General features: G+C 47.6%; 1 protein-coding gene across 2 annotated transcripts; it reads left to right on the forward strand.

Annotated features, from left to right (window-relative positions):
* The first annotated feature begins 533 nt into the window (after positions 1-533).
* MACO1 (macoilin 1) lies at positions 534-26,695 on the forward strand. 2 transcript variants are annotated; one of them, XM_074555494.1, is made up of 11 exons: positions 536-821; positions 7,132-7,273; positions 8,370-8,496; positions 9,326-9,449; positions 9,917-10,095; positions 10,874-11,372; positions 17,901-18,059; positions 19,100-19,282; positions 21,429-21,549; positions 23,567-23,741; positions 25,614-26,695. In XM_074555494.1, the coding sequence occupies exons 1-11, from the start codon at positions 742-744 to the stop codon at positions 25,814-25,816; spliced, it is 1,992 nt and encodes a 663-aa protein (XP_074411595.1). In that variant the 5' UTR covers positions 536-741; the 3' UTR covers positions 25,817-26,695. The 2 variants fall into 2 exon arrangements, with proteins under 2 accessions (XP_074411596.1, XP_074411595.1); XM_074555495.1 differs by lacking the exons at positions 23,567-23,741; positions 25,614-26,695 and adding an exon at positions 22,841-22,987 and having other exon boundaries at positions 534-821.
* Positions 26,696-27,605: the final 910 nt, after the last annotated feature.

The raw sequence follows: 27,605 nt of genomic DNA on the forward strand, positions 1-27,605 counted from the left end.
GCTGTGGGGGCGGCACCGGGCGTCACAAACTGTCACTGCCTGACTCTGCACCTGAGACGGGGTGTCCCCTGCCCCATCTGCCCATTTGCCAGCAAGGCTGTCAATCAAGCGGGAGAGGTGGCACCTTGGTGCTACGGTGACAGAGGAAATAGAGCCCTCCTTCTTCCGTTTCCGAGTGGATGGCTGAGCTGTCCTTTTATTTCTCTGTTTCTCCTCCATTGGGCAATTTTGCTGTCGGTCACCGCAGGGGGCGGGAACTAGCCAGCAGCACAGTAGGCAGGAGGAGACCAAAATCTGTATTCTGATTGGTTGCCAGGCCATCAATCACAAATAATCCTCTCTGATTGGGTTGCAGGGCCGTCATTCACAGTGGTGGGCGTGCCACGCGACTGCACGAGGCGGGCTCAACTTTCTGACACTGCGATTGGTCTGTTTTACCGTCTGTCTGCGTTTGCCCGCTGCCGATTGGCCAGACATGCTGTCACTCAGGTGGGATCAACCGTTTGATTGGCGATCGCCGGGGAGGCGGGGCGCTGCGCGGCGGCTGCGCGGGGGGACACGGCGGGGAGGGACGGACCAGGAATTATTTTTATTTCTTTGTTTCCCGGGGAAAAAAAAAAGGAAAAAAAGGGAAAAAAAGAAAAATAAACCCCCAAAAAAAGCCCCGCGCTCGGGAACCCCCCGCGGGGGCGGATGGTGCTGCCGTGAGCGGGGCGGGCCGGGCCGGGCCGGGCCGGCGGGATGAAGCGGCGGAGCGCGGACTGCAGCAAACTGCGGCGGCCGCTCAAGCGGAACCGCATCACCGAGGGCATCTACGGCAGGTACCGAGCGGCCGCCGCGGCGCCGGGAGCGGGCGGGTCGCGGCCCCGGGCCCCCCGGCCCTGTCACCGTCATGGCGCCCCGGCGCCCCTCAGGCGCTGCCCCGCCCCGGGCCCTCCGCGCCCCCGGGGTTCCGCGGGGCCGGGGCTGCTGCTGGCCAAGGTGCTGCCGGGGCTGCCGGGAGGGAGCGGCCGGAGCCGGCCCCGGGGTGCGCGCCCAGCGCTGGGGCCTTCGCCCTGGGTCACCCCCGGTGGTGCCGGAGCTCCGAGCCTTGCCTGGGCAGGGTTTCCCGGCCGGGTCTCCCAGCTGAGCACTGCCGGAGCTCCGAGCTGCCGCTGCCGCCTCAGCTGGGTCTGCCCGGGGAGGCTTTCCCGGCCGGGCATTCCCAGGCTCAGGCTCGCACCCAGCCCGGCTGCTCGCTCGGGGTCTCACAGAGTTGTTCTTGCCGGGCTGGTGGAGCTGCGGGGGGGGAAGCCGTGAGAGCTGGGAATTGCCGGAGCAGGGACGGACGGCCCGGTGTGGGCAGAGCCCGGTGTGTACCGGGGAGACACAGCCGGTGCCCGGCTCAGCCCTGACCCTGGCAGCGAGGAGCCCAGCAGCTCTGAAGGGAGATGCACGTGGGATGTGTTGTGTTTCCCAGGGGCTCACAGGTTTGTGTCCCAGGGATGTGTTGTGTTTTCCGGGTGCTGCCAGGGCTGGTTGGTGTCCCAGGGATGTGATTCTCCAATTCTAAACTGGAGTTTTCCAGGTGCTCCCAGGTTGGTGTCCCAGCACCCAGCCCGTGTAAGGAGCAGCTCAGAGCTGTGCTCTCCCGAGTGTGGCAGGTTTTTATGTTTCTGTGGCGTGCAGTAATTGTGCATTTCTCAGTCAGCAGGAGTTTGGGTCAGGAGAGGCTCGGGAGCTGGTGAGAGCTGTAGTAAATGTGCTGCTGTCCCATTTCTGTTTCTAGTTCAGTGGGGTTGATGAATGCAGCGCCTGGAAACCTGAGCGAGCTCATACAATTCAGATGTTAACTTTGCATGAGGGAAGCAGCTGCTGGGGAGCTGTGACAGGAATAAAACTGTCCCAGTGTGCTGCTTATCCCACTTGTAGTGAATCTCTGAGAGTAGAGAGCTTCTTGCTTCAGACTTTCAGGTTTTGGGAAAGCCCTGCCTGGAACGGTAAAGAAAATCATCCCTTGTGTGGAAATTATTATTCAAGGTGAAGAATAATTCAAATATAAAAGGAATTGCTTATAGCTGGATTTCAAAAGTAATCCCAAATGCTTTGCTTTTGAGGTGGCTGGCAGGGAAGGCGGGGTGAGAGAAGGGTGGGAAATGAGGGAAAGCTGAGCGGAGCTCCAGGAGCTGAGTGTGCAGCAGGGAGAGCTGCTGGAGTCTCTGAGCAGCTGAGGCACCTCTGCCTTCGCTCCTCCTGGGATGCTTTGCTTCAGGAATGGGATTTTTAGCCTTTGTTTCACGTGACATTTTGCTAAACAGAAACAACCAGTGTGCTCAGAGTGTTGTCACACAGAAAAGGAGAAATAGTGGGAAGGCTTTTCCCTTTGCAATCTAAGCAGAGGGAGGTTTTTCTACCTGGATCTGGGATCTTTCTCTTTTTTTTTTAAATATTTTTTCTGCCTCCATAATTCACTGGTCAAATACAGGTAACTTCTCACAGAACTACAGTTGTCTAAATTCTTGTAATTACTGCACTTATTTATTCAGCTTATCTTAATTGTCCCCATCAGCTTACACAGCCCCAGTAAATGCAGTTATCAGGAGGAAGCATCCTGGCTTTATGGGCAGAGCAGCCAGGCTGAGCAAACAGCACCATTGGGATGCTTAACTCTTTGTTTTGTTTGGTTTTTAAATTAAGCCTGATCTTAAATTAAGCCTCCTGTCCAGCCTGGCGTGTGAGCAAGGCAGAGCTGTCACTGGGAGTGAGAGCTGGGAAAATGAGGAGTTTTGGAGCAGGTAAGGAAGGAATTGTGCTGCAGGGAAGCTCTGGTGGCAGAGTTCATTGCACGTGTAAAACTGAAGCAGATTATAAGAAGTGATAGAAAAACGGAACAGGGTTAGCAATATAAATTCCTGAGCTGCACTGAAAGGTGTGGATGATCTGTGAATGCTGATTTTTGCAGTGACTTATCCTCTTTAGAAGTATTGCAGGATCTGTGGAAAGAACTTTATTATAATTAAAAATAACTGCTTTCAGCAGATCTCCAAACCCACCACAGTCATGGTGGGAATAGGAGGGTCTCTTATTTCCACACTTTATATATCCAAATTTTGCCTTGTCCTGTGTAAAACAATGGCAACAGTTTAAAAATGCTCAAGTGATTTAACATCTCCTACCTTTGGCAGTGTGCATGCATTAAACCCCTAATTGTTAATTAAAGTATTCATTGCAGCTTGTCATCAGTTAAGCAATTAAAGTTTATTTGTTTTCAGCTGAATCCCCAGAGCTGGCAGTGCCTGCTGTGGCTGCATTTTGGGGTTTTTGGGGTTCAGAGCTGGCAGTGCCTGCTGTGGATCCATTTTGGGATTTTTGGGGTTCTCAGCTGAGTTCCAGAGCTGGCAGTGCCTGCTGTGGCTGCATTTTGGGATTTTTGGGGTTCAGAGCTGGCAGTGCCTGCTGTGGCTGCATTTTGGGATTTTGGGGTTTTCTGTTGAGTTTCCATAGCTGGCAGTGCCTGCTGTGGCTGCATTTGGGATTTTGGGGTTTTCAGCTGAATCCCCAGAGCTGGCAGTGCCTGCTGTGGCTGCATTTTGGGGTTTTTGGTGTTCAGAGCTGGCAGTGCCTGCTGTGGCTGCACTTTGGGATTTTGGGGTTCAGAGCTGGCAGTGCCTGCTGTGGCTGCATTTGGGATTTTTGGGGTTCAGAGCTGGCAGTGCCTGCTGTGGATCTATTTTGGGATTTTGGGGTTCAGAGCTGGCAGTGCCTGCTGTGGCTGCATTTGGGATTTTGGGGTTCAGAGCTGGCAGTGCCTGCTGTGGCTGCATTTTGGATTTTTGGGATTCAGAGCTGGCAGTGCCTGCTGTGGCTGCATTTGGGATTTTTGGGGTTCAGAGCTGGCAGTGCCTGCTGTGCCAGCCCCACAGTGCTGGGTGCTGACTGTGTGCCCCTGCAGGGATTTATTTCCCTTTCTTTTGCCCAGCTCAGGGCTGGGTGCCCTCTGTGCCCCGAATCAGGGCTCAGGGAGCTTTCCTGAGTTTCCTCACATTTATTTTCCTTTTCAGACCTGTGGCTGGCGGGTGTTTCTCGTGGTCAGTGCCAGCAGTGATGTTTGCTGCCTTTCAGACTCGCCGTGTTTCCCTCCTTCTGCCCACTGATAACAATCTTAGATATGTTTGTGTGTTTATTAGATAAAGCTTTAATATTTACTAATCTCCCCTCAGCATGCCTGTGTTGTGGCTGCTGGCGAACCCTGAGCTGGGAGGCTGTTGATTATTGGGTGATTTCACCCAAATGCTCAAATTCACCTTTTTTAGGCTCACCTGTGCCCCTGGCTCGCTGCCAGGCTGGGGCTGCCTCCCACCCCACTCCATTGTCTTGGATGAGTCAGGCTGCCAGTGGAACATGCCAGGATTGCCTTTCCAGCCTTTGGGCCTTGCTGATAGCAGTGGGAAGGAATTAAGGCTTAATCCACCCCCAGTTTGGGTTTGGGGTGCAGAATTGGGCCTTTTCCTAGGGATTTTGGCTGTGTTTGTACCTTAGAGCTGGCAGAGGATCTGCTCCTGCAGGGCAGTAAAAGGAGAACAAAGAACAAGAGAGGAAAAAAAAAAAAAAGGGGAGGGGGGGAAGGAAATGGCATCTGGCACTTGCAGGGGGAGGAGGAATAAGGAGGAAAATTATTTATTTGCAAATTCAAATGGGGAGCAGAGGCACCGCAGGGTTATGAATAAATCTTTCTGTTCAGTGTACATTAGCCATCAATTGACCTTTCAGAGAAATTGCAGCTCTGCAATCCCTGCTCCTCCCTGCCCTGTGCCCTGCTCCTGGCGTGGATCTGTCCATCCTTCCTTCCTCACCCTCCAGGTTAATGCCATGTGCTGTTCCATGGGGAAAGCCCTAAACCTCTGCCAGGGCACCCAGGGCAGGTTTTTGACATGTATCAGGAAATTGGATAACCCAGATTTTAGGTGTTTATCTGCAAGAATCTTCCCTGTATTGGGATCCACCTCAGAATTCCAGTTGGCCTCGTGGAATACATTTGAGGCTGTGCAATAAACAGGTTTTCCAGGGGTTGAATTCCTGGGGATGTGTTTCAGCCTGAGCACAGGCCTGGCTGTGCAGCACCTCAGGGCCAGCAGGATCTGAGATTTGGGGCCAGCCCCAGGATTGGGCTTTGAGATTTCCCTGAACTCCTGCAATTCCGAGTGCCTTTGGAGCCTTCGGACAATGAGGAATAGGCTCTTTAATAGCGTTGGCAAAAGCTCCTTACAAGCGTTGCATTGTTCCAATTGCACTTTAGAAGGTGCTAAGTGTCAGCGGGGCCCTTGGATTGATATGAATTTAATATCAGAAATCACTTTAATGGCTGTGCTACAGAACTGCTGCTCAGCAAATGCTTTCCCTTGGAGTGGCACTTGAGGGCTGAGCAGCATTAGTCCTGACAGCCCTCGTGTGCTGGGGAAAATGGGGTCCCCTCCTGCCTTGCAGTGGCAGGAAAATCAACAATAACCACGAGAGCAACCCAGGGAAATGCTCCACAACACAACCAAACCGAGCAGGGAATTCCTGGCTGTGGTGGCTTTATGGAATTCCTCAGATCTGGGCCCAAATGTCACCTTTAGTGTCAAATATTCCCTGAGTGCAGCTGCTTCTTACGGATTTCTGCTGAGGATCTGAGCTGTAAATAAACAGGGGAGGGCAGCCTGAGGAAGCACCAGCACAGTGTGACCATTTAAGGGCTTTTGGTGTGGGATATTTTGTTGGCTTGGAGGCTTTTTGCAGTCCTCCCACTGAGATTTTAGTTTCATTCTTCTCTAAAGAAATTTGTGACTGGAGCTGGGTCCCTCGGAACTGAAAACACTGAAAGCACTTCCTTCACTTTGCAAGTGTGTGCCATTAATTTTGTTTCCATTCCCCTGGAGTGTTTCCTGGAGCTTTTTGCTGTGTTTTTTCCCAGCCAGTTCAGTTGATAAGGGCTCTCTCAGGCCCCTGCCATCCACCCCTGGCTCCCAAGAAATCCAGGAGTGTTCCTGGATTGGGTGAGAACTGCACAAGTTCACTCATTTCCAATGTCTGCTGGCACCCAGCTCTTTCCCTGGGAATTTGGGGCTTGGTTTCTTCCCCAAAGCTCTGAGCAAGTTCCCAAAAAAGCCCCGAGCAGGGCAGAAACTGGACCCTGCCTGGCACTGGTGCCAGCCTTGGCACCTCCCACTGAACATTCCAGGGCAAAGTTCTGCTGCTTGTGCTGCCAGGGTGGCACAGGAGGGAAAACAAGTCGCTAAAAGGACAATTTACATTTGATTTAAATGAGAAACAAATATTTTTAACCCCCCTTTTTTTTTTTTTTTTTTTTTGTAACCTAATAGAGTGCAGCAAGGTATTGGGGAGCTGGAGTGACCCATCTGGGGTGGTGGCTTTGGGGAAAAAGGGGTTTTGCTGCTTTTTTGGAGGAATGGATTGGGCTGATGCCTCAAGTGTTGCTTGGGTATGAGCTCAGAGTGTTTTTAAGCCCTGTTGCCAAGAAGGATCATCAGTGGTTCAAAATGCAGGACTCAGAACATGGGAATGTGGCTCAGAAATAATTAAAAATAGAAGTTAGGCTGGTCTCAGGCCTCACGTGCTTCCATTTTTCTGGGGTTGGTTTGTTTGTTTTTAAGGGATCCATTTGCCTTCATAGAAATGTTTTCCAATCTACCACTGATAACTCAGTATCCAAACAATCCTTAAATTGCTGTAGGCTTAAAATGCATCTCAGTTTATTGGTGTTGCAGTGTGTGTTAAATGAGGGAACATCTGCAGCCTGCTGAGGAGGGGAACACGAAATTCCTGAGCTCCAGGGGCAGGAGGGCACTGGGAAAGGAATATTCCAGCTGGGAGAGGTTTCCTGTGGGAGAATGCAGAGGGACATGCTGGGTATTGGGGAAAACAAATGCACTTCAGTGTGAGCTTCATTACACCAGGCCTGCTGCAATGGGGTAATAAAAGAAACCAAAAAAAACAAACCTAAACTTGTTTTATAAAATTATTTTGGCTGGTATTTTCTTCTATATTGTCCTTAGTTTTAATTCTGAATATTTTAATTAAAAAAAAAAAAGAAGAAAGTCAGTTTGTGTGTTGGAAATCCTGATCTGAAATTTCCTTTTTTCTTTCCCCCAGCACCTTCCTGTACCTGAAGTTCCTGGTGGTGTGGGCCCTGGTGCTGCTGGCAGATTTTGTGCTGGAGTTCAGGTTTGAGTACCTGTGGCCCTTCTGGCTCTTCATCAGGAGCGTTTACGATTCCTTCCGCTACCAGGGCTTGGTGAGTGGCACAGAATATTCCATTTCCCACAGGGACGGTGGCACAGAATATTCCATTTTCCTCAGGGACAGTGGCACAGACTATTCCATTTTCCACAGGGACAGTGGCACAGACTATTCCATTTTCCACAGGGACAGTGGCACAGAATATTCCATTTCCCACAGGGACAGTGGCACAGACTATTCCATTTTCCACAGGGACGGTGGCACAGAATATTCCATTTCCCACAGGGACAGTGGCACAGACTATTCCATTTTCCACAGGGACAGTGGCACAGAATATTCCATTTCCCACAGGGACGGTGGCACAGAGCTTCCCCAGGAATACCCCAGCAATATTCCAGGAATATTCCATTTTCCACAGGGACAGTGGCTCAGAGCCTCCCCAGCAATACCCCAGCAATATTCCAGGAATATTCCATTTTCCTCAATGGCAATGGCACTGAGCCTCCCCAGGAATATCCCAGCAATATTCCATTTTCCTCAATGGCAATGGCACTGAGAGCCCCCTCACAGCACCAGGGCTTCTCTCTGATGGATACTTGATCCATGGCCAGTGAAAATGAAATAAAGATTTATCCAAATTTCACCATGGAGAAATATTGTTTAAATTCCTGAGCTGGGTTTGAATGAATCAGAATTATATATAACATTATATATGTGTAAACAGGCAAGACTTTCTGCATTATTTTAAAGAAAACCCTCTATATAAACTTAAAAAAAAAATATATATGTGTATATATATACACATATGCTATCTATCTATATCCAGGGTTATATATATATATGGTTATATTAAAAATATACATAGCCATATAAAATATTGCTATTTATATATTTATATAGATTTAGATATTTATTTTATATAAATATAAATATATATTTTTATTTAGCAATACTCATTTGTATATAAAAAATATATAATTTTTATATTAAAATTAAACATGTAATATTAGAAATATTGGTGAGTTATAAAATTATAGCTATTAGATATTTTATGTAAAATTTATTATATGTATTTTAATATATATAAAAAACTGTATTTGGGTTGGAATAACCAAACTCTCTTCTTTGTCCCCCTCCCTCCTTTCCTTCAGGCCTTCTCAGTATTTTTTGTGTGTGTAGCATTCACCTCCAACATCATCTGTCTGCTCTTCATCCCAATCCAGTGGCTGTTCTTTGCTGCCAGCACCTATGTGTGGGTACAGTATGTGTGGCACACAGGTGGGCATTATTCTTTATTTACAGCTTCCTGACTCATTTATAATTTCTGTATTTCCAATTCTTCCTTTATTGACAATTTCCAGGGCTCCATGTGTATCTCACATCTTTTAGGAGCAAATCCCCTCTGCTGTTGCCTCACTTAATGCAGTTTTTTTAGAGTTAAAAATTTTGGTTTGTTTTTTTGCTTTGCGTCTCCAGTAAGCAGGAACTGGAGGGGAATAAACAGGAATTCCAGAGCAGTTAAAAGGAAATTAAATTCCTGACTTTAAAACTCTACTGCAGTGATTGAACAATTCCAGAGCACACAGGACAAGTTTGTGACAGTGTTCTGTTCTTCCACACTCAGTTGGTGTGCTGATAATTTAGTTAATAATGTTCAAATATCAGTTATTGCAGTGATCAGAGTTGAATTCTGTGTTAGCAAAGCTGGATCCAGTTGCTGAGCTGGTGGTGCCAGAGGCTGCCCTGACACTTTGGGATTCCATGGAGAATTTTTATCCCCCTCTGCTGCCCTTTTCTCCCTGAGTTTGTTCTCACAAATCCCTGGGTTTGGATGAGGAAATGGAGCTGGGAATCAAATTTTAGGAATCAAATTTAATATAAATTTTTTTTAGGGGTAACTTTTCACTCCCCAGATTGTTGGGATTTGAGGTTTGTGGAAAATTTTGTGTCAGCCCTGATGCCAGGGGTGTGATGGGAACTTGCTTTTTTTTTGTGAAAATCTTTAAGGTTTGTTTCCTCAGAGTCCTGAAATGTTGTAAAAATAACTTTCAAATCTTTGCTGCCTGTCCTGTGTGCCTGAGTGCCTCTGTTTCCCTTCTCTCCACAGAAAGAGGTGTGTGCTTACCAACAGTATCACTGTGGATACTTTTTGTTTATATTGAAGCAGCCATTAGATTTAAAGATTTAAAAAACTTCCACGTGGACCTTTGTCGTCCATTTGCAGCACACTGGTGAGTGCTTCTCTGTCCTTTCCATATTAACCTTTATTTCACCAGGAAAATGAATAATCAGGCCTTTTTTATTAACCTTTATTTCACCAGGAAAATGAATAATCAGGCCTTTTTTATTAACCTGTATTTCACCAGGAAAATTAATAATCAGGCCTTTTTTTATTAACCTTTATTTCACCAGGAAAATGAATAATCAGGCCTTTTTATTTGGGTTCAGGGCTTGGCTGTTCAGTTTTCCCCTCCCAATTCTGCCATGAAATATTCCATGAGAAATGTGTGTAAACAAGGACCCAGTGCCACCTTTCTGTGCTGGGAGGAATTTGCAGCGTGGATATTCCAAGCATTTTTTGAAACAGCAAAAACCACTTTAGAAATCAGTTTCTGTGGAGCATATTCATATATATATGAATATGTGTAGATGAATTATGTATATATTTGATGAATATTGTTCTTTTTTTCCTCCTCAGCATTGGCTACCCTGTTGTGACTTTGGGCTTTGGCTTTAAAAGTTACGTCAGCTACAAGATGCGGCTGAGGAAGCAGAAGGAGGTGCAGAAGGAGAATGAGTTCTACATGCAGCTCCTGCAGCAGGCTCTGCCCCCAGAGCAGCAGATGCTGCAAAGGCAAGAGAGGGAGGCAGAGGAAGGCAAGTTATCCCTTCTTGTGTGCTCTGTTCTGTGCTGCTCCGAGGGAAAACAAACCCCAGACGTGCAGGGGAGGAGCTGTGGGGGCGTTTGAGGGTCCCAGGATGGAGGGGAGAGATGAGAATCTTGGCTCCATCTTTCAGAAAGCTGATTTATGATTTTATGATATATATTAAAACAAAATGATATATTGACACTCTACTAAAAGATTAGAAGAAAGGAATGATAATAAAATCTTGTGACTGCTGACAGCCTCGACACAGGTGGCTGTCATTGGTCACCGAGTAAAAACAATTTCATGTGCTGGGTAAACAGTTCTCCAGATCACATTCCAAAGCAGCAAAACATTGAAGAAGCTGAAGCTGCTCAGCTTCTCAGGAGAAAAGATCCTGGCAAAAGGATTTCTCATAAAATTTGTCTGTGACAAGCTCTGTTGGGTGGGAGGGTGGTGAGCCCAGAGGGGCAGAAATGGAATCACTTAGGAGGGGTTGATGTGACAGGAAAAGGGAATTCTGGCCCCTCTGCTCAGTTCCTCATTAGCACTGCATCAGTCAGTGTTGTGGGAAGCTCTGGTGTTTATTCTTAAATCCTCTTTCCTGCCTGAATGAGGCAAAAAGCCTTAAAATTGGTGATTTGGATTCTCTTTTCTAGAGAGCCTCCAATCCTGATTGTTTCCTGCAGGAATGAGGGATGTGTCCATAATGATTTTTTCTTTCTGTGGCACGATATTGATGGATTTAATGAACTAAGTTGGTTTTTTTTTTCACTTTGGTGTTGCAGCAGCCAAAGGATTATCTGATATGGATTCCTCAATACTCCTGCAGCACAATGGAGGCATTCCAGCCAACAAAAAAATCTCTGCAACGTTGCCAGAGCTGGAATATCGAGAAAAAGGGAAAGAAAAGGACAAGGATGCAAAGAAACACAACCTTGGAATAAACAACAACATTTTGCAACCTGTAGACTCTAAAATACAAGAAATTGAATATATGGAAAACCATATCAATAGTAAAAGATTAAATAATGATCTTGTAGGAAGTACAGAAAACCTCTTGAAAGAGGACTCATGCACTGCCTCGTCCAAAAATTACAAAAATGTCAGCGGGGTTGTGAACTCCTCACCCCGCAGCCACAGTGCAACCAACGGGAGCATCCCCTCCTCATCCTCCAAAAATGAGAAAAAACAGAAATGTGCCAGCAAGAGCCCGAGCACACATAAGGACTTAATGGAAAACTGTATTCCTAATAACCAGCTAAGCAAACCAGATGCACTGGTAAGGTAAGTTGGGCCTGAGCCTTGTCTCATCCTCCCTTGCTCCATCAGGACTCGGGGGTTTTGTTTGCTGTTGATCAGGAAAATGTCGTTTGTGATGATGTGGAATGGTGCAGTGGTGGGACAGGATATCCAGAGATGTGTGCAGCTGTGTTCTGGGCTCTGTTTGCGTTCTGGAGCAGGTTGCTCCATGTCTGGCTCAGGATCTGCTGCTCCCCTGGCTCACAGCTCTGGTGTGAGGCACCAGGAATACCCTGGTGGAGGGCAGGAGGAAAACCTGAGGAAATCAGCTCATGTGTCCCTGCCAGCTCCTGCCCTGCCTCTCAGGGAGCTCACTGGCCTTTCCTGCTGCCTGAACAGGTGGTTTGGTTTTGTTTTTCCTTTGGAGTGTTTGGCTTTTGCTTTAATCTCCAACTCCAAGTGAGTGCAGAGAGCCAGGGCTGCTGTGGAGCTGAGCTCAGCTCTGCCCTCAGCCCTGGGACCTGGCAGGATGGAGAATCCCAGCTTTGCCCTGCTCCTGCAGGTTCAGAGGGAGCTGTGGGATCTGAGGTGCTGCCAGGAGAAGCAGCAGTGAGGAAGGGGCTGTGGCTGTGCTTGGAGACACGTCTGGAACAAAACCTGTCCCACAGTTGTGCCCTTCTCCAGCATTTCCCACCTGCTCATGGCTCTTTTTCCTTCTTCCACCAGTGGTGGCCAGCTTAATGGGCAGCTCAGGCTTGTTTTCCCTGCAGGTACCTTTGGTAATTGGGCTTTTATCTCAGAGGATTTGTGCTGTGGGAACACAGTTACTTCATTGGAAATATTATTTTTGCTTCTGATAATCACTCTACTCTGATTGACATACCCCTGCCAATTAAACACCTGGACTAATTGATAGCTAATGTCTGTGGAGGACCTATGTGGGGTTCAGAAAGTAACCAGTTAGTGAGATGTGTGACAGGATCCTGCCAATTAAACACTGGACTAATTGATAACTAATGTCTGTGTAGAATCTGTGTGAGGGTCAGAAAGCAGCCAGTCAGTGAGATGTGTGACAGGATTAGTCCAATTAAACACCTGGATTAATTGATAATTAATGTCTATGAAGGAGCTGTGTGAGGGTCAGAAAGGATCCAGTCAGTGAGATGTGTGACAAGATCCTGCCAATTAACCACTGGACTAATTGATGACTAATGTGTGCATAGGACCTGTGTGGGGTTTAGAAAGTAACCAGTTAGTGAGATCTGTGATAGGATTAGTCCAATTAAACACTTGGACTAATTGATAACTAATTTCTATGGAGGAGCTGTGTGAGGGTTAGAAAGGATCCAGTCAGTGTGATGTGTGACAGGATCCAATTAAACCTGGACTAATTGATAACTAATGTCTGTGGAGAATCTGTGTGAGGGTCAGAAAGCAGCCAGTCAGTGAGATGTGGGACAGGATCCTGCCAATTAACCACTGGACTAATTGATGACTAATGTGTGTATAGGATCTGTGTGGGGTTCAGAAAGCAGCCAGCCAGTGGGATCTGTGACAGGATTAGTCCAGTTAAACACCTGGAATGAGCTGCCAGCCTGGGGATTGTGCTGGGACAGGGTTAAAGCTGCTGTGTTCAGGAGTTTCCTGCTGAAATCCTTGTGTGCAGCTCAGAGCAGGTGCTCACCAATTCCCCAAGGTGAGTTTTGGATCACAGAAATGAGTCTGCAGCAAAACAGATCCTGTCCTGAGGGAATTGCAGCTGCTGGAAGGACACAGAGCACAGCTGGACTCTGAAAGGGACTTACTCTGCCCTGAGAGGGAATTCCTGAAGTATGAGCTCCTTCAGAGGAGTGGATTTGGGATGTGTGGCTGTGCAGTGGTGCCACAGGAGCCTGGAGCTGTTCCTGTCCCTGCTGTCCCTGTGCAAACAGCCCAGACCCAGCTCCTGCTGCAGCCATCCATGGCATCCATGGCATCCATGGCTTCTGCTCAGCCTGGCTGTGCAGCTCCCACACCAGTGGGAGCATAAACTCACCTGACAAATTGGATGGGATGGATGCACTTAAATTTAAAAATTCATTTATTTTAACCTTGTCCATTATCCCCTCCCTGGAGTTCCAGGCATTTGTTCATCAGTTTTTCCACTTGCAGGAGTGTTACTCATTCCTGTTATTAAACTTTCAGTCTGCTGGAGCTGGAAAGGGCTCAGTGAAGTCCTGATTTGTTCAGACTCAGCTCAGATCTGCCCAGCTTCCAAATAAAGCTGCTTTTCTGAACTGGGTGTCCAGCAGGGTGGCAGACCCAAGCTGCTTTCCTTTTGTGTCCACAGAGGATGGCCCTGGGCTGAGTAACCAGGAGCAAATGTGAAATATTCCCTCTGCAAATGTGAAATATTCCTTCTGCAAATGTGAAATATTCCTTTTGCAAATGTGAAATATTCCTTTTGCAAATGTGAAATATTCCTTTTGCAAATGTGAAATATTCCTTTTGCAAATGTGAAATATTCCTTCTGCAAATGTGAAATATTCCTTCTGCAAATGTGAAATATTCCTTCTGCTGCTGGGGCTTGGGATTAGCAGGGCTGGAGACAGTCAGGATCAGGAGGTTTTGCAGACCAGGAGCTTTAAAGGGTTGTTAACTCTGAAATGTTTGGTGTGGTCTGTGTGGAAGTGTCCTAAAGTTAAGGTTTATGTATGTATTTCATACATGCTCCTCTTTGAAGCTAAGCTTTTCCTTTTGCTGTGTCTGGTGCAATATCAGACCCCGAGTTTTATGGAGAGGAGCTCCCTGATGCCCATCCCTGGGGATTGTTCCATCCTTGCTGGAGCTGAGGGGTCCCAGGAACCTCTGGGCATTTCTGAGACATCTCCTGAGGGTTCTGGGAGCTTCTCAATCCCTTCATCACTGAATCTGTGATTGAGTTCCTCTTTCCCAGCTCCCTGGGGCCACTGCAGGGATCCATTTGGGATCAGCCTGGGTCCCTTTGCACTCTGCTGTTTGTCAGGAGGTGCAGAGCAAACCCATCTCTTCTCCCATTTCCCTGATTTCTGAGCTGGAACACATTCACAGCCTCAATATATGGAACAAGTCCAAGCTGTAATTGCTGCAGAATTATTTTTTTGTTGTTGTTTGTTGCACATTACACTGCAAAACCCATGACCTGCCTCTGCCTTTCAGCACCCTTAAAAATCCCTGCTCTGAAAGCACACAAAAACCTGGCAGTGCAGCTTGGCAGGCCTGCCTGTATCCACAGAGGTCCTGCCTTTGGCACACGAGGTGATGAACAAGCTGTCTCATGTACTAATTATTCCCACAGATAACGAGGACATCTTCTGGCACTTGGACTGGGAAAATTCTTGGTGGAGCAAAAGCTGCTCTGCCACAGCTTATTATTTCACTTCTCCTAAAATGGTGTTACCTGCAGGGACAGACTGGGAGGTTTTTTATGTGAATTTGTGGCCATTTGGTGCTAATACTGTAAAATTTGGTGACATCACTGGTGGGCAGAGAGGGGCTGGTGCCTCCTGCTCACCCCCTGGCTGCGTTAAAGCAGCAGAAGGTTTCCTGTGGCAGCTGCAGGGGGGTGATGGCCAAGCTTCCCTGCCCCAGGAAGGCAGGCACAGAACAGAAAATCAGGATTGGGGATGGAGATGAGGAGTGTGGGAGCCAATCCCTCCTGCAGCCCCTTCCCAAGGCAGCAGGGAGCTCAGGAACAGAACATTTCCAGCCCTGGGAATGGCAGCAGGGACAGGAGGGTCCTGGCTTTTTTGGGGGGGGTTCCTGGCTTTTTTGGGGGGGGTTCCTGGCTTTTTTGGGGGGGTTCCTGGCTTTTTTTGGGGGGATTCCTGGCTTTTTTGGGGGTTCCTGGCTTTTTTGGGGTGCACACTGCTCCCAGGAGCTGCAGGGAGATCCTGTCAGTCCCAGCAGGGGCCCCTCAAAGCAGCAGCTTCACTGCAGGAGCTGCTGGTGCCAGGAGAGCTGGGGCTTTTGGAGAGCATCTCAAGCCCCATGGGAATTCTAAAATGATAATTTTTATATAAACAGCTTGATTTACCCAACAATTGCCCTTTGCATCATTTAACACTGCACAGGGTAGCACCACTCCCCTAAAACCAGCTGCTGCTGTTCCCATTTTGGGGCTGAGGTTGGAATATTTGCTCAGGTTTGCAAGTTCTTTCCCTCAGAGCACCAAGTGATTCGTGCACTTCCCCTTGAGGTGGGTATTTGCTTTGTGCTGTTACTCTTTGCCTATAAGTTGATTTTTTTTTTCTGTCTGAGGGTGCTTTTGAGCATTGATAGAGCACTGAAGGATTAATCTTGTGGGGAGGCAGCTGGGGCAGGAGGGGGCTGAGGGCTCCCAGCCCAGCCCTGCTCCCCTGGCTCCTCATTCCCCCTCTCATCTCTCTGGGTGTTTTTGCTGTTCCAGACCCACCTCTCTGCATTTCCTCACCCTTGAGGATCCCACATTTCCCCCCTGCACTCAATAGCACAGGATGTTCTCCCTGCTCATCTCTCAGTGCCTTTTAGGCTGAGATTTCCCTGCCCTAAGCCCAAAAATGTTTCATTAAGAAATCAGAAGGCTGCAGCCATTCATCTGCACTGCTCAGTGGCACTGAGGGCAGCTCTGGTTGGCTTTGGTCAGTGCTCCCCTCATCTCAATGTCCCACTGCCACCAATTCAAATGGAAGCCTAGGAAATAAAAGCACCTTCATCTTTATGGACACTTAAAAACTCCCCAGTCAATAGCTGGCAGAGCAGGGGAGGTTTGTGTGAGAATGGCTGGGGTGTATTGCTTTCAGTGAGTGTGTAACAGAGTTTAAAAGGGTTGATTATTCACCTGAGATGTGTTTTTAGTCTAGGAATCAATAACCTCATTTGTGGGGAAGAAATGAAAGTGAGCTGAGTGCCTCTCCTCCAAAATGTGTTTTATTTAACAATATTTTAATTAAAAAGATTACATGAATCTTCAGGAACTTTCCAAAGCTACAATCTCAAGTGTAGAGCAGATGGTCTCTGTTCAAGAGCAATTAAAACTGAATTTACTGACTCCTGAGCTGGGGGTGACTTAACACATCCTCTTGCTCGGCATGCACATCATGTGCTGCAAGAAAGCACCAACATGTTGAGGTGACAATTCACAGCTCTGGCTGGCAAATCCAACTCAGCATTTGTGGACAGAATGAAATCTCTGTGTGTGTGTGGCTCTGTCAGGACAAGACGTGTACAATATTTACAATAACTTCCCAATATCACCTGTGTTAGACAGTGAGCTTCTACTCTAAACCAATCTAAAAGTGCCACCATCACCCAGAAAAATGGGGAGGCCCAGAAGAAGAAGGAGAAAGGCTGGACATGCCCAGATTTCTCTATCTTGCCCCCTGAACCCCCATTCTAAAAACCCCAAAAATCAATTTTTCATCCTGTGATAAATTCACAGTCATTCTACTTAAACTTTCATGGCTTGTAATACTTCATATAAAGGTTGGTAATTGGTTTTTTCTAAGGGCTGAATCAAAGGCCCAGGGGTCTTGGTCTCTGAGCTCCCTGACAGGGTCTCAAGCCCTCCAGGGCAGCCAGAGGAATTCCCTGGGTTCCAAATCAAGTAATAAATCCAAATATTATCCCAAATAAAATATAAATAAAATTACTTTATTTATCCCAAATAAAGTAATAAATAATACAGTATAATAAACTAATAAATGAGCCTTGAGAACATGGAGTCTTTTATGAAAAATCTTTTCTTTAGGTTTTTTCCTTTTGAGAAGCTGAGAGGCCTCAAGAACAAAATGTAAACAATGTGGAATGCAACAGGTGGATCTTTGATTGGCTTATATTAGTTATTTCTAATAATTGGCCAATCAAAGTGAGCTGGCTTGGATAGAGAGTCCGAGCCACAAGCTTTTGTTACGATTCTTGTTGGAGATTTTTTCAGGGATGGCCTAGAAGGCAGCTGTGAGGAGCAGATTCTCACAGCCTGTTGCTGTGAACAGCAGAGGTTCTCAGGTTATTTTTAACTACAGGTAAAAGTGGCAAACTTGAAGGCCTTGAGAGCCTTGCACATCAGAGTTCTCAGGCAGCTTTCTCATAGCAAGTGGATGTTCTATCTTTGGCTGTTTTGGGAAAGCAAGAATAATTTTGAGAACCCAAATCTTGGTATTGGAAACATAAGGTGGAGTTGGTATGTTATCTCTGACCTATTGTGAGCTCAGATTTTGCAATATGCATGAAGTGAATTAACACTGTTATAAAAGGTGACTGATTGATCAATAGAGGGGAGTCGATGCTGACCAACGCAAGGTGGGTCGTCTCCCCTCCAACTTCAATATATGGTGAACTTCAATAGATTCTTTCTTTTTTTTATTCTCAGCCAGCTTTTTGATTAAATCTTCTATTCTTTTAGTGTAGTTTTAATATAATATATATCATAAAATAATAAATCAAGCCTTCTGAAACAGGGGGTCAGATCCTGAGCCCCCTGTGAGCGGTGTCACAGCAGTCAGGCACACCGTGCTGCCTTTGTGGGGCTCCTGGTTCCCCCATGCCCACCCAGCGGCGCTGTCCTTGTGCCCCCAGGTTGGAGCAGGACATCAAGAAGCTGAAGGCCGACCTGCAGGCCAGCAGGCAGGTGGAGCAGGAGCTGCGCAGCCAGGTGAGCTCGCTGAGCTCCGCCGAGCGCGGCGCGCGCGCAGAGACCGGCCAGCTGCGCCAGGAGAACGAGCTGCTGCAGAACAAGTACGTGGGCACTGCCAGGGGGGAGTGGGGGCATGGAAACACCCTCCCTGCTGAGCTGGGAACGTTTGGGGTGCTCAGGCAGCGATGGGGGAGTGGGAGTGACGGTTTGTTATTGGGAATTGCAATCTGGAAATTATTAGGAGTTATGGTAGTCTGGAAATTATGGGGTTCTCAAGGATATGGGAGCAGGAATGACAGTTTGTTGTTAGGAGTTGTAATCTGGACATTAAGGGGTTCTGAAGGATATGGGAATAGGAGTGACAGTTTGTTATTAGGAATAACAGTTTGTTATTAGCTATTATTGTAATCTGGACATTAAGGGGTTCTCGGGGATATGGGCGTAGGAATGACAGTTTGTTATTAGGAATTGTAATCTGGAAGTTATGGGGTTCTCATGCAGAGATATGGGAGCAGGAATGAGTTTGTTATTAGGAATTATTGTAATCTGGACATGAAGGTGTTCTCAAGAATACTGGAGTAGGAATAATAGTTTGTTATTAGGAATTACTGTAATCTGGAAATTATGGGGTTCTCAAGGATATGGGAGTAGGAATGACAGTTTGTTATTAGGAATTGTAATCTGGAAATGAAGGTGTTCTCAAGAATACTGGAGTAGGAATAATAGTTTGTTATTAGGAATTACTGTAATCTGGAAATTATGGGGTTCTCATGCAGAGATATGGGAGCAGGAATGAGTTTGTTATTAGGAATTATTGTAATCTGGAAATCTCAAGGATATGGGAGTAGGAATGACGGTTCGGTATTAGGAATTGTTGTAATCTGGAAATTAAGGGGTTCTCAAGGATATGGGAGTAGGAATAAGAGTTTGTTATTAGGAATTTCCAGATTACAATAATCTGGAAATTATGGGGTTCTCAAGCAGGGATATGGGAGTAGGAATAACAGTTTAGTATTATGAATTATAATCTGGAAATTTAGGGGTTCTCAGGGATATGGGAGCAGGAATAACAGTTTGATTTTTGTGTTAAATAATCCTAAAATGAGAGACAGATTTTAAGATCACTCCTGTCCCCCTGCAGATTGCACAATGCTGTACAGATGAAACAAAAAGACAAACAAATGATCAGCCAGCTGGAGAAGAAGCTAAAGGCAGAGCAGGAGGCACGAACCTTTGTAGAAAAACAATTAATGGAAGAAAAGAAGAGGAAGAAGTTGGAAGAAGCAACTGCAGCACGAGCTGTGGCCTTTGCTGCTGCTACCAGGTGCTCTGCCCTTGGGAGCCTTTGGGTGGGAAAGAGGAGCCTGTGTTTGATCTTTTACTTTAAAAAGTCTTTTATTTAAAAAAAAAAAAACAGCTTTATTTGCATTGAGAGGCTCATTTGTGTTAAAACAAGGCAGGACTGGGAGATGTCTCCCCTGCAGCTGAGCCTCAGTGCCTACATGACATTTACACATGTACAGGATGAGCGTGCTCTAAATTACCTGCTCTTCCTGCAGTGTTGTGTCTTGCTCAAAGGAACATCTCCCTTCACTTGGGAACTGGGAATCAGGGATTTGTGCAGTGACATTTGCCATAATTCTGGAATTTTCCTGCTGGGGCAGTGCTCCTTGTGGGGTTCTGCAGTCCCACAGCAGCACAGGCTGGGGGCACTTTAACCTGCAGGGCTCCAAATGTCTAAAAGGAATTATTCTTGATTTTCTGCTCTCCCCAGAAAGGAATGAATCCCTTATCAATTGGAACATTGAATATTCCCTTGTTTGGGTTTAGCATCCCCCAAAATTCCCTTATTTGGGTTTAGCATCCCCCAAAATTCCCTTATTTGGCTTTAGCCCTGCCCACATTGCCTTATTTGACTTTAGCACCTCCCACATTCCCTTATTTGGGTTTAGCACCTCCCACATTGCCTTATTTGGGTTTAGCACCTCCCACATTGCCTTATTTGGCTTTAGCACCTCCCACATTGCCTTATTTGACTTTAGCCCTGCCCACATTGCCTTATTTGGCTTTAGCCCTGCCCACATTCCCTTATTTGGGTTTAGCACCTCCCACATTGCCTTTTTTGGGTTTAGCCCTGCCCACATTGCCTTTTTTGGGTTTAGCCCTGCCCACATTGCCTTTTTTGGGTTTAGCACCTCCCACATTGCCTTTTTTGGGTTTAGCACCTCCCACATTGCCTTATTTGGGTTTAGCCCTGCCCACATTGCCTTATTTGGGTTTAGCCCTGCCCACATTGCCTTATTTGGGTTTAGCACCTCCCACATTGCCTTATTTGGCTTTAGCACCGCCCACATTGCCTTATTTGAGTTTAGCACTGCCCACATTGCCTTATTTGACTTTAGCACCGCCCACATTGCCTTATTTGGGTTTAGCACCTCCCACATTGCCTTATTTGGTTTAGCACCTCCCACATTGCCTTTTTTGGGTTTAGCACCTCCCACATTGCCTTTTTTGGGTTTAGCCCTGCCCACATTGCCTTTTTTGGGTTTAGCCCTGCCCACATTGCCTTATTTGGGTTTAGCACCTCCCACATTGCCTTTTTTGGGTTTAGCCCTGCCTACATTGCCTTTTTTTGGTTTAGCCCTGCCCACATTGCCTTTTTTTGGGTTTAGCCCTGCCCACATTGCCTTTTTTGGGTTTAGCCCTGCCCACATTGCCTTATTTGGGTTTAGCCCTGCCCACATTGCCTTATTTGGGAATACTTTCAGTCACTGCATTGCTGTGAGGGAATCACTTCACTGAGCAGACCAAAGTTGGCTCCTTCTTTTCAAGCCTTTTTATTTTATTTTAATTGTTGGTGTTGGATGCAGCTGAGGAGGGGCAGGCCGGCTGCTGTCTCTGAGGGGCCGGCTGCTGTCTCTGAGGGGCCGGCTGCTGTCTCTGAGGGCCGCCTGCTGTCTCTGAGGGCCGGCTGCTGCCTCTGAGGGCCGGCTGCTGCCTCTGAGGGCCGGCTGTTGTCTCTGAGGGCCGCTGTTGTCTCTGAGGGCCGGCTGCTGCCTCTGAGGGCCGGCTGCTGCCTCTGAGGGCCGGCTGCTGCCTCTGAGGGCCGGCTGCTGCCTCTGAGGGCCGGCTGTTGTCTCTGAGGGCCGGCTGCTGTCTCTGAGGGCCGGCTGTTGTCTCTGAGGGCCGGCTGCTGTCTCTGAGGGCCGGCTGCTGTCTCTGAGGGCCGGCTGTTGCCTCTGAGGGCCGGCTGTTGCCTCTGAGGGCCGGCTGTTGCCTCTGAGGGCCGGCTGTTGCCTCTGAGGGCCGGCTGTTGCCTCTGAGGGCCGGCTGTTGCCTCTGAGGGCCGGCTGTTGCCTCTGAGGGCTGGCTGTTGCCTCTGAGGGCCGGCTGTTGTCTCTGAGGGCTGGCTGTTGTCTCTGAGGGCTGCTGTTCTCTCCCAGCTGCTGAGCTGTGCTGTGTCCCTGCAGGGGGGAGTGCACCGAGACCCTGCGGAGCCGCATCCGAGAGCTAGAGACCGAGTGCAAGAAGCTCAGCATCGACATCAAGCTGAAGGAGGACCAGATCAGAGAGCTGGAAATCAAAGTGCAGGTAATGCCCAGCCCCAGGGGCTCAGGGCAGCGCCCAGGGAGAGCTCCCAGCCCTGCCACATCCCTGCATCTGCAGCACAGCAGTGCCCAGGGAGTGCAGATCCTGCCCTGGATGGGGACAGGAGGGACCTGAGGCTGCTTCCAGATCCTTCCATGGTTCCAGGAGGCTCCTTCCAGACCTTTGCATTGATCCAGGAGGGACCAGAGGCTCCTTCCAGACCATTCCATGGTTCCCGCAGATTCCTTCCAGACCATTCCATGGTTTCAGCAGGCTCCATCCACACCATTCCATGGTTTCAGCAGGCTCCATCCACACCATTCCATGGTTTCAGCAGGCTCCATCCACACCATTCCATGGTTCCAGCAGATTCCATCCACACCATTCCATGTGTGTGTTTCCATGGTTCCAGCAGATTCCATCCACACCATTCCATGGTTCCAGCAGATTCCATCCACACCATTCCATGGTTCTAGCAGATTCCTTCCAGACCATTCCATGGTTCCCGCAGGCCCAGAGGCTCCTTCCACACCATTCTCTTGGTTCAATGGGGATTTATTCCCCCCAAACCCCCTGGTCTGTGTAGGCTGAGGGTAGAATCCCCTCAGGAGCATTTTTCTCCTCATGCAAGGAGCCTGTGCCACTCTCATGGTAATAACTAATGAATTTCACTGAAGGTTGCTGATTCAGGGCAGTCTGGAGCACTGGCCAGGCCGTTGTTTTTGTGTTAAAGTGCCTGAATATTGGAAATACTTTGTGGCAGGTGTGCAGCAAACAGAGCTGGGTTTGTTACAGCTACAGAGCTCAAATGTGTGCCCTCATTCCTGTCCTAAAGATGTGCTCAGACTGACAATCTGCATGAAAATGGATTTTTAATGCCTCTTCAAAGCCCACCTGGTGCTGCTGTGGACTTGTTTCCCAGTCACAGGTGCAGCCTCCTTGTCCCTGGATTTACCAGACCCTTGACAACAAGTGTGGCTTATCCCTGGAGTGTTTGAGCATGGCTTCCAGATAATTAAACCCAGCTCTAATTAAGCTTTTTAATTCCATGACTGTTAGAGAAGCTTTTTGTTGCAGGCATTAATATTCTCCCCTTTGCACTCTTGTCCCTCCATTTGAAGGTATAGAATATATTTGTATTATTTCCCCCCCCAGCCACAGTTTGCCAGGATGACATTTTTTTTGCTCCTAGGCTGACATGTTTTGCCCCTCAGGGTGGGTTTTTTTGCCCCCTAGGATAACATTTGTGCCCCAGGCTGGCATTCCTGGCATGCCCATCCCTGTGTCCCTGCAGGAGCTGAGGAAGTACAAGGAGAACGAGAAGGACACCGAGGTGCTGATGTTGGTGCTTTTTTGCACTCAGAATTATATTTGTGCCCCCTTGGATAACATTTCTGCCCCCAGGATGATATTTCTGCCCCCTTAGGATGCCATTTGTGCCCCCAGGCTGGCATTGCCCCATTCTGACCCTAGTTTTCCCCTGCAGGAGCTGAGGAAGTACAAGGAGAACGAGAAGGACACTAAGGTGCTGATGTTGGCACTTTTTTGTCCCCAGGCTGGCATTTTTTGCCCCCAGGATGGCATTTTTGCCCCCTAGGTTAACATTTGTGCCCCTAGACTGGCATTGCCCCATTCTGACCCCATTTTCCCCTGCAGGAGCTGAGGATGTACAAGGAGAACGAGAAGGACACAGAGGTGCAGATTTCAGCAATTTTGCCCCCAGGACAGGATTTTTTGCCCCTCTAGGATGCCATTTGTGCCCCCTAGGATGCCATTTGTGCCCCCTAGGTTAACATTTATGCCCCCAGGCTGGCATTGCTCCATTCTGACCCCATTTTCCCCTGCAGGAGCTGAGGATGTACAAGGAGAACAAGAAGGACACCGAGGTGCTGATGTTGGCACTTTCTTGCCCCCTAGGCTGGCATTTTTTGCCCCCAGGCTGGCATTTTTGCCCCCCTAGGTTAACATTTGTGCCCCCAGGCTGGCATTCCTGGTGTTCTGAGCCCATTTTCCCCTGCAGGAGCTGAGGAAGTACAAGGAGAACGAGAAGGACACCGAGGTGCTGATGTCGGCGCTGTCGGCCATGCAGGACAAGACCCAGCACCTGGAGAACAGCCTGAGTGCAGAGACCAGGATCAAGCTGGACCTTTTCTCTGCCCTGGGAGATGCCAAAAGGCAGCTGGAGATTGCCCAAGGTACCTGGGGGCTTCCATAACACACAGTGCTGGGGGATTCTCAGAGGGAATTTGGCATTTGCAGCTTTGGGGATGTGGAGCCGGAACCATCTGAGCTCACCTTCCCAGCCCATCATGATAATGAACATTAAAATTGGTGTTTCAATTAATTCATGATTATTTTCTGCAGTTTATAAACCATGACAAGGAGCTGGAGATCTTTTAAAGCTCTGAAAAAACTCTCTCATTAAAAGAGATAAATGAAATTAAGCTTGTTAAGCTGCTCTCCTGCCATCCTATTAATAATATTTTATTACTCCTCAAGCAAATAAAACTTAAATTTGAGGAGAACCCAACCTGTTTTAACCCTGAACAGGTGAGGGGAGTGTGGGCACTGCCACCAGAGGGAGCAGAAAACCGACATCAAACCCAGCCCAGGCTTTGTGCAGCTGTGCAAACCATGGAGCAATTCAATAACTTTGCATTTCATTTCCCTCCAGAAGGTTGTTTGACTGCGGGAATATTTAATTAGAGGGAGAAATTGTTTTGTTTTGTTTCAGCAATGGGTTTTTGCATCAGCAGGTTGCAGGAATTGCTGTGGTGGGGGTGTGAAAGCTCAGAGAGAAATGATGGGAATGGGAGAGTTTGGAAAATTAACAACTTTTATGACCAGATATTTGACTTTTGTGAGGAGTTTGGAGAAGGGCAATGGAAAAAGGCAGAAAAATGAGATTAAATAGAATTAGTCTTTGAGGGTGGTGCAGCTGTGAATGCAAGTAATGCAAATTGTCATGGGGGAGGGTTGAGATTTGTTTTGTGATAATTGGAGATAATCAAACCCAGCTCTGAGCACAGACCAGGAGCTGCACAGGGGTGGTTTCAGGAGTGTCTGTCAGGCAGGGAAGGGAAGCTCTGGGCTGCTGGGTGATGATTTCAGGACATGATCTGAGCTCCTGGGTGCTGATTTCAGAGTTGTAAGGAAGGGAAGGGAAGCTCTGAGCTGCTGGGTGCTGGTTTCAGGGCAGGCTCTGAGTTCCTGGGTGCTGGTTTCAGGAGTGTCAGGCTCTGAGCTGCTGGGTGATGATTTCAGGGCTGGGGAACGGAAGCTCTGAGCTGCACAGGTGCTGATTTCAGGAGGGAATGGAAGCTCTGAGCTGCTGGGTGCTGATTTCAGGGCTCTCAGGCTGGGGAAGGGAAGCTCTGAGCTGCTGGGTGCTGATTTCAGGGCTCTCAGGCTGGGGAAGGGAAGCTCTGAGCTGCTGGGTGCTGATTTCAGGAGTGTTAGACTGGGGAAGGGAAGCTCTGAGCTGCTGGTTGGTGGTTTCAGGGCTCTCAGGCTGGGGAAGGGAAGCTCTGAGCTGCACAGGTGGTGGTTTCAGGGCTCTCAGGCTCTGAGCTGCTGGGTGATGATTTCAGAGTTGCAAGGAAGGGAATGGAAGCTCTGAGCTGCACAGGTGCTGGTTTCAGGACTGGGGAATGGAAGCTCTGGGCTGCTGGTTGGTGGTTTCAGGGCTCTCAGGCCGGGGAAGGGCAGCTCTGGGCTGCACAGGGATGATTTCAGGGCATGATCTGAGCTGCTGGGTGATGATTTCAGAGTTGTAAGGAAGGGAAGGGAAGCTCTGGGCTGCTGGGTGCTGGTTTCAGGGCTCTCAGGCTCTGAGCTGCTGGGTGATGAATTGAGGAGTGTCAGGCAGGGAATGGAAGCTGTGAGCTGCACAGGTGGTGATTTCAGGGCTGGTTGGTGGTTTCAGGGCTTTCAGGGCTGGGGAAGGGCAGCTCTGGGCTGCACAGGGATGATTTCAGGGGTGTCAGCCTGGGGAAGGGCAGCTCAGAGGCGCCGGTCGGTGCTCCCAGCCCTGCGCCGCTCTGAGCGCTGCCTTTTGCCGTCCGCAGGGCAGATCCTGCAGAAGGATCAGGAGATCAAGGAGCTGAAGCAGAAGATTGCCGAGGTGATGGCAGTGATGCCCAGCATCACCTACACTGCGGCCACCAGCACTCTGAGCCCCGTGTCCCCACATTATTCCTCCAAATTCGTGGAGCCCAGCCCCTCTGGACTCGACCCCAACGCCTCCGTGTACCAGCCCCTGAAGAAGTGAGGGGATGCCAAGGTTCTCTGTGCCCCCGGGGGTCTCTTGCAGTCAAGATTGAAATTGTTTCGTGTGGGACTGTGTTTGTTGTCATTTCCAGCAGGAGAAAAGAGCATTGGCTAAAAACCCATCGGTTTTTCTTGTAAATTTTTAGGGAACCTCACAGAACTTTGCGATTTGTTTTCCTTGGCCAACGCATTAAAAAACGATTCTTGGTTTTCAAGTAGCCAATTTTGCCTTTTTATGTACTCTTGCATGGTTTCCTCTTGAAAAAAAAACAAAAAAACAAAAAACCACAGGGCTTTGCTTGGTTTTGAACCCTTTCTCCTCAGTTTTTTATTTAATTATCAAATTGGATTTAATTTGTGAGGAAAACCCCTCAGTTTGCCAGTGAAAGGGTTAAACAACCCAACAAAGCTTTGATTTATTGATGTGTTCAATACAAACACGTGGATGTTGCAGAAGATAATTTGATTTTCCCCCCCTCAAAGGACCAAACAAATTCCAGGGGCGTTGTTGAAGGGAAGGAATAAAGAATAGCTGATGATGTGATGGTGGTTGTTGTGTGAAATATTTCTATCCCCATTGGTGTTTCTTTTAGTCATGGAGAAGTCTTGTCCACAGTGCCTTGGGAAAAGACATTTCAAGAGGAAACTTGATGGTTTAAAATATTTTTTTTTGTCCCTTTCACTGTCATCCAGCTTCTGTACCAGAGCTCGTGCTTGGTCAGATCCAGGCTCCAAACTCAGTTTTGGTTCCAAACTCTGCAGTTTGTTCTGTCCTTGGTGGTGCTGCCCTGGAGAGGGAAGGTGGAGCTGTGCAATGTTCTGTACACGAGACACTGGAAAGCTGCCCAATAAAAGCTGCAGGTCTGGGGTTTTTTATTTATTCACCTCTCATTTACGCTTGGTGTCCCCTCCTGCTGCCCAGGAGTTTGGGGTTTATTCAGGAGTTTTCATGGAAACTCTCAAATTTCACACAAAAATGGGAGTTTGGGGATTTTATTCAGGAGTTTTCAAGGAAACACTCAAATTGCACAAATCACAAATTTAACACAAATTTAAAATGTGAGTTTGGGGTTCTTATTCAGGAGTTTTCATGGAAACCCTCAAATTTCACACAAAAATGGGAGTTTGGGGTTCTTATTCAGGAGTTTTCAAGGAAACCCTCAAATTGCACAAATCACACATTTAACACAAATTTAAAATGTGAGTTTGGGGTTCTTATTCAGGAGTTTTCAAGGGAACCCCCAAATTTAACACAAATTAAAAATGTTGAGTTTGGGATTCTTACTGAGAAATTTTCTAGGGAACCCTTAAATTGCACACATAAGAAATTGAGTTTTGGGGTTTTTATTGAGGAGTTTTCAAAGAAACCCTCAAATTGCTCCAAACACTCAAATTTAACATAAATTAAAAATGTGAGTTTGGGGTCCTTACTGAGGAGTTTTCAAGGAAACCCTCAAATAGCACAAACTGAAATTGTGTGTTTGGGGTTTTCATTAAGGAGTTTTCAAGGAAACCCCCAAATTGCACAAAACACTCAAATTGCACAAATTAGAAATGTGAGTTTTGGGGTTTTTATTTAGGAATTTTCAAGGAAACCCTCAAATTGCACCAAACATTCAAATTTAACACAAATTTAAAAAGTGCTCCCCTTTTGTTCAATCCTTGGTCTTGGCTGCATTTGTTTTTTTCCCTGTGGGGTTTACAAAGAATAAACATTTTCTTGCAGATAAAAAGAAATAATTTTAATTTTTCCCCCTTTTTAACTGCCCTGATGTGGAAGCACACAGGAT

Source organism: Zonotrichia albicollis, chromosome 20 (assembly GCF_047830755.1).
Source record: "Zonotrichia albicollis isolate bZonAlb1 chromosome 20, bZonAlb1.hap1, whole genome shotgun sequence".
Taxonomy (NCBI): domain Eukaryota; kingdom Metazoa; phylum Chordata; class Aves; order Passeriformes; family Passerellidae; genus Zonotrichia; species Zonotrichia albicollis.

What these genes read in the sequence shown, in the direction of transcription:
- MACO1 (XM_074555494.1), top strand. Translation starts at nt 742, where the DNA reads ATGAAGCGGCGGAGCGCGGACTGCAGCAAACTGCGGCGGCCGCTCAAG. An exon ending in ACAGTATGTGTGGCACACAG is followed by an intron (nt 8,497 to 9,325) that starts GTGGGCATTATT and finishes TTCTCTCCACAG; the next exon opens with AAAGAGGTGTGTGCTTACCA. An exon ending in CGTCCATTTGCAGCACACTG is followed by an intron (nt 9,450 to 9,916) that starts GTGAGTGCTTCT and finishes TTTCCTCCTCAG; the next exon opens with CATTGGCTACCCTGTTGTGA.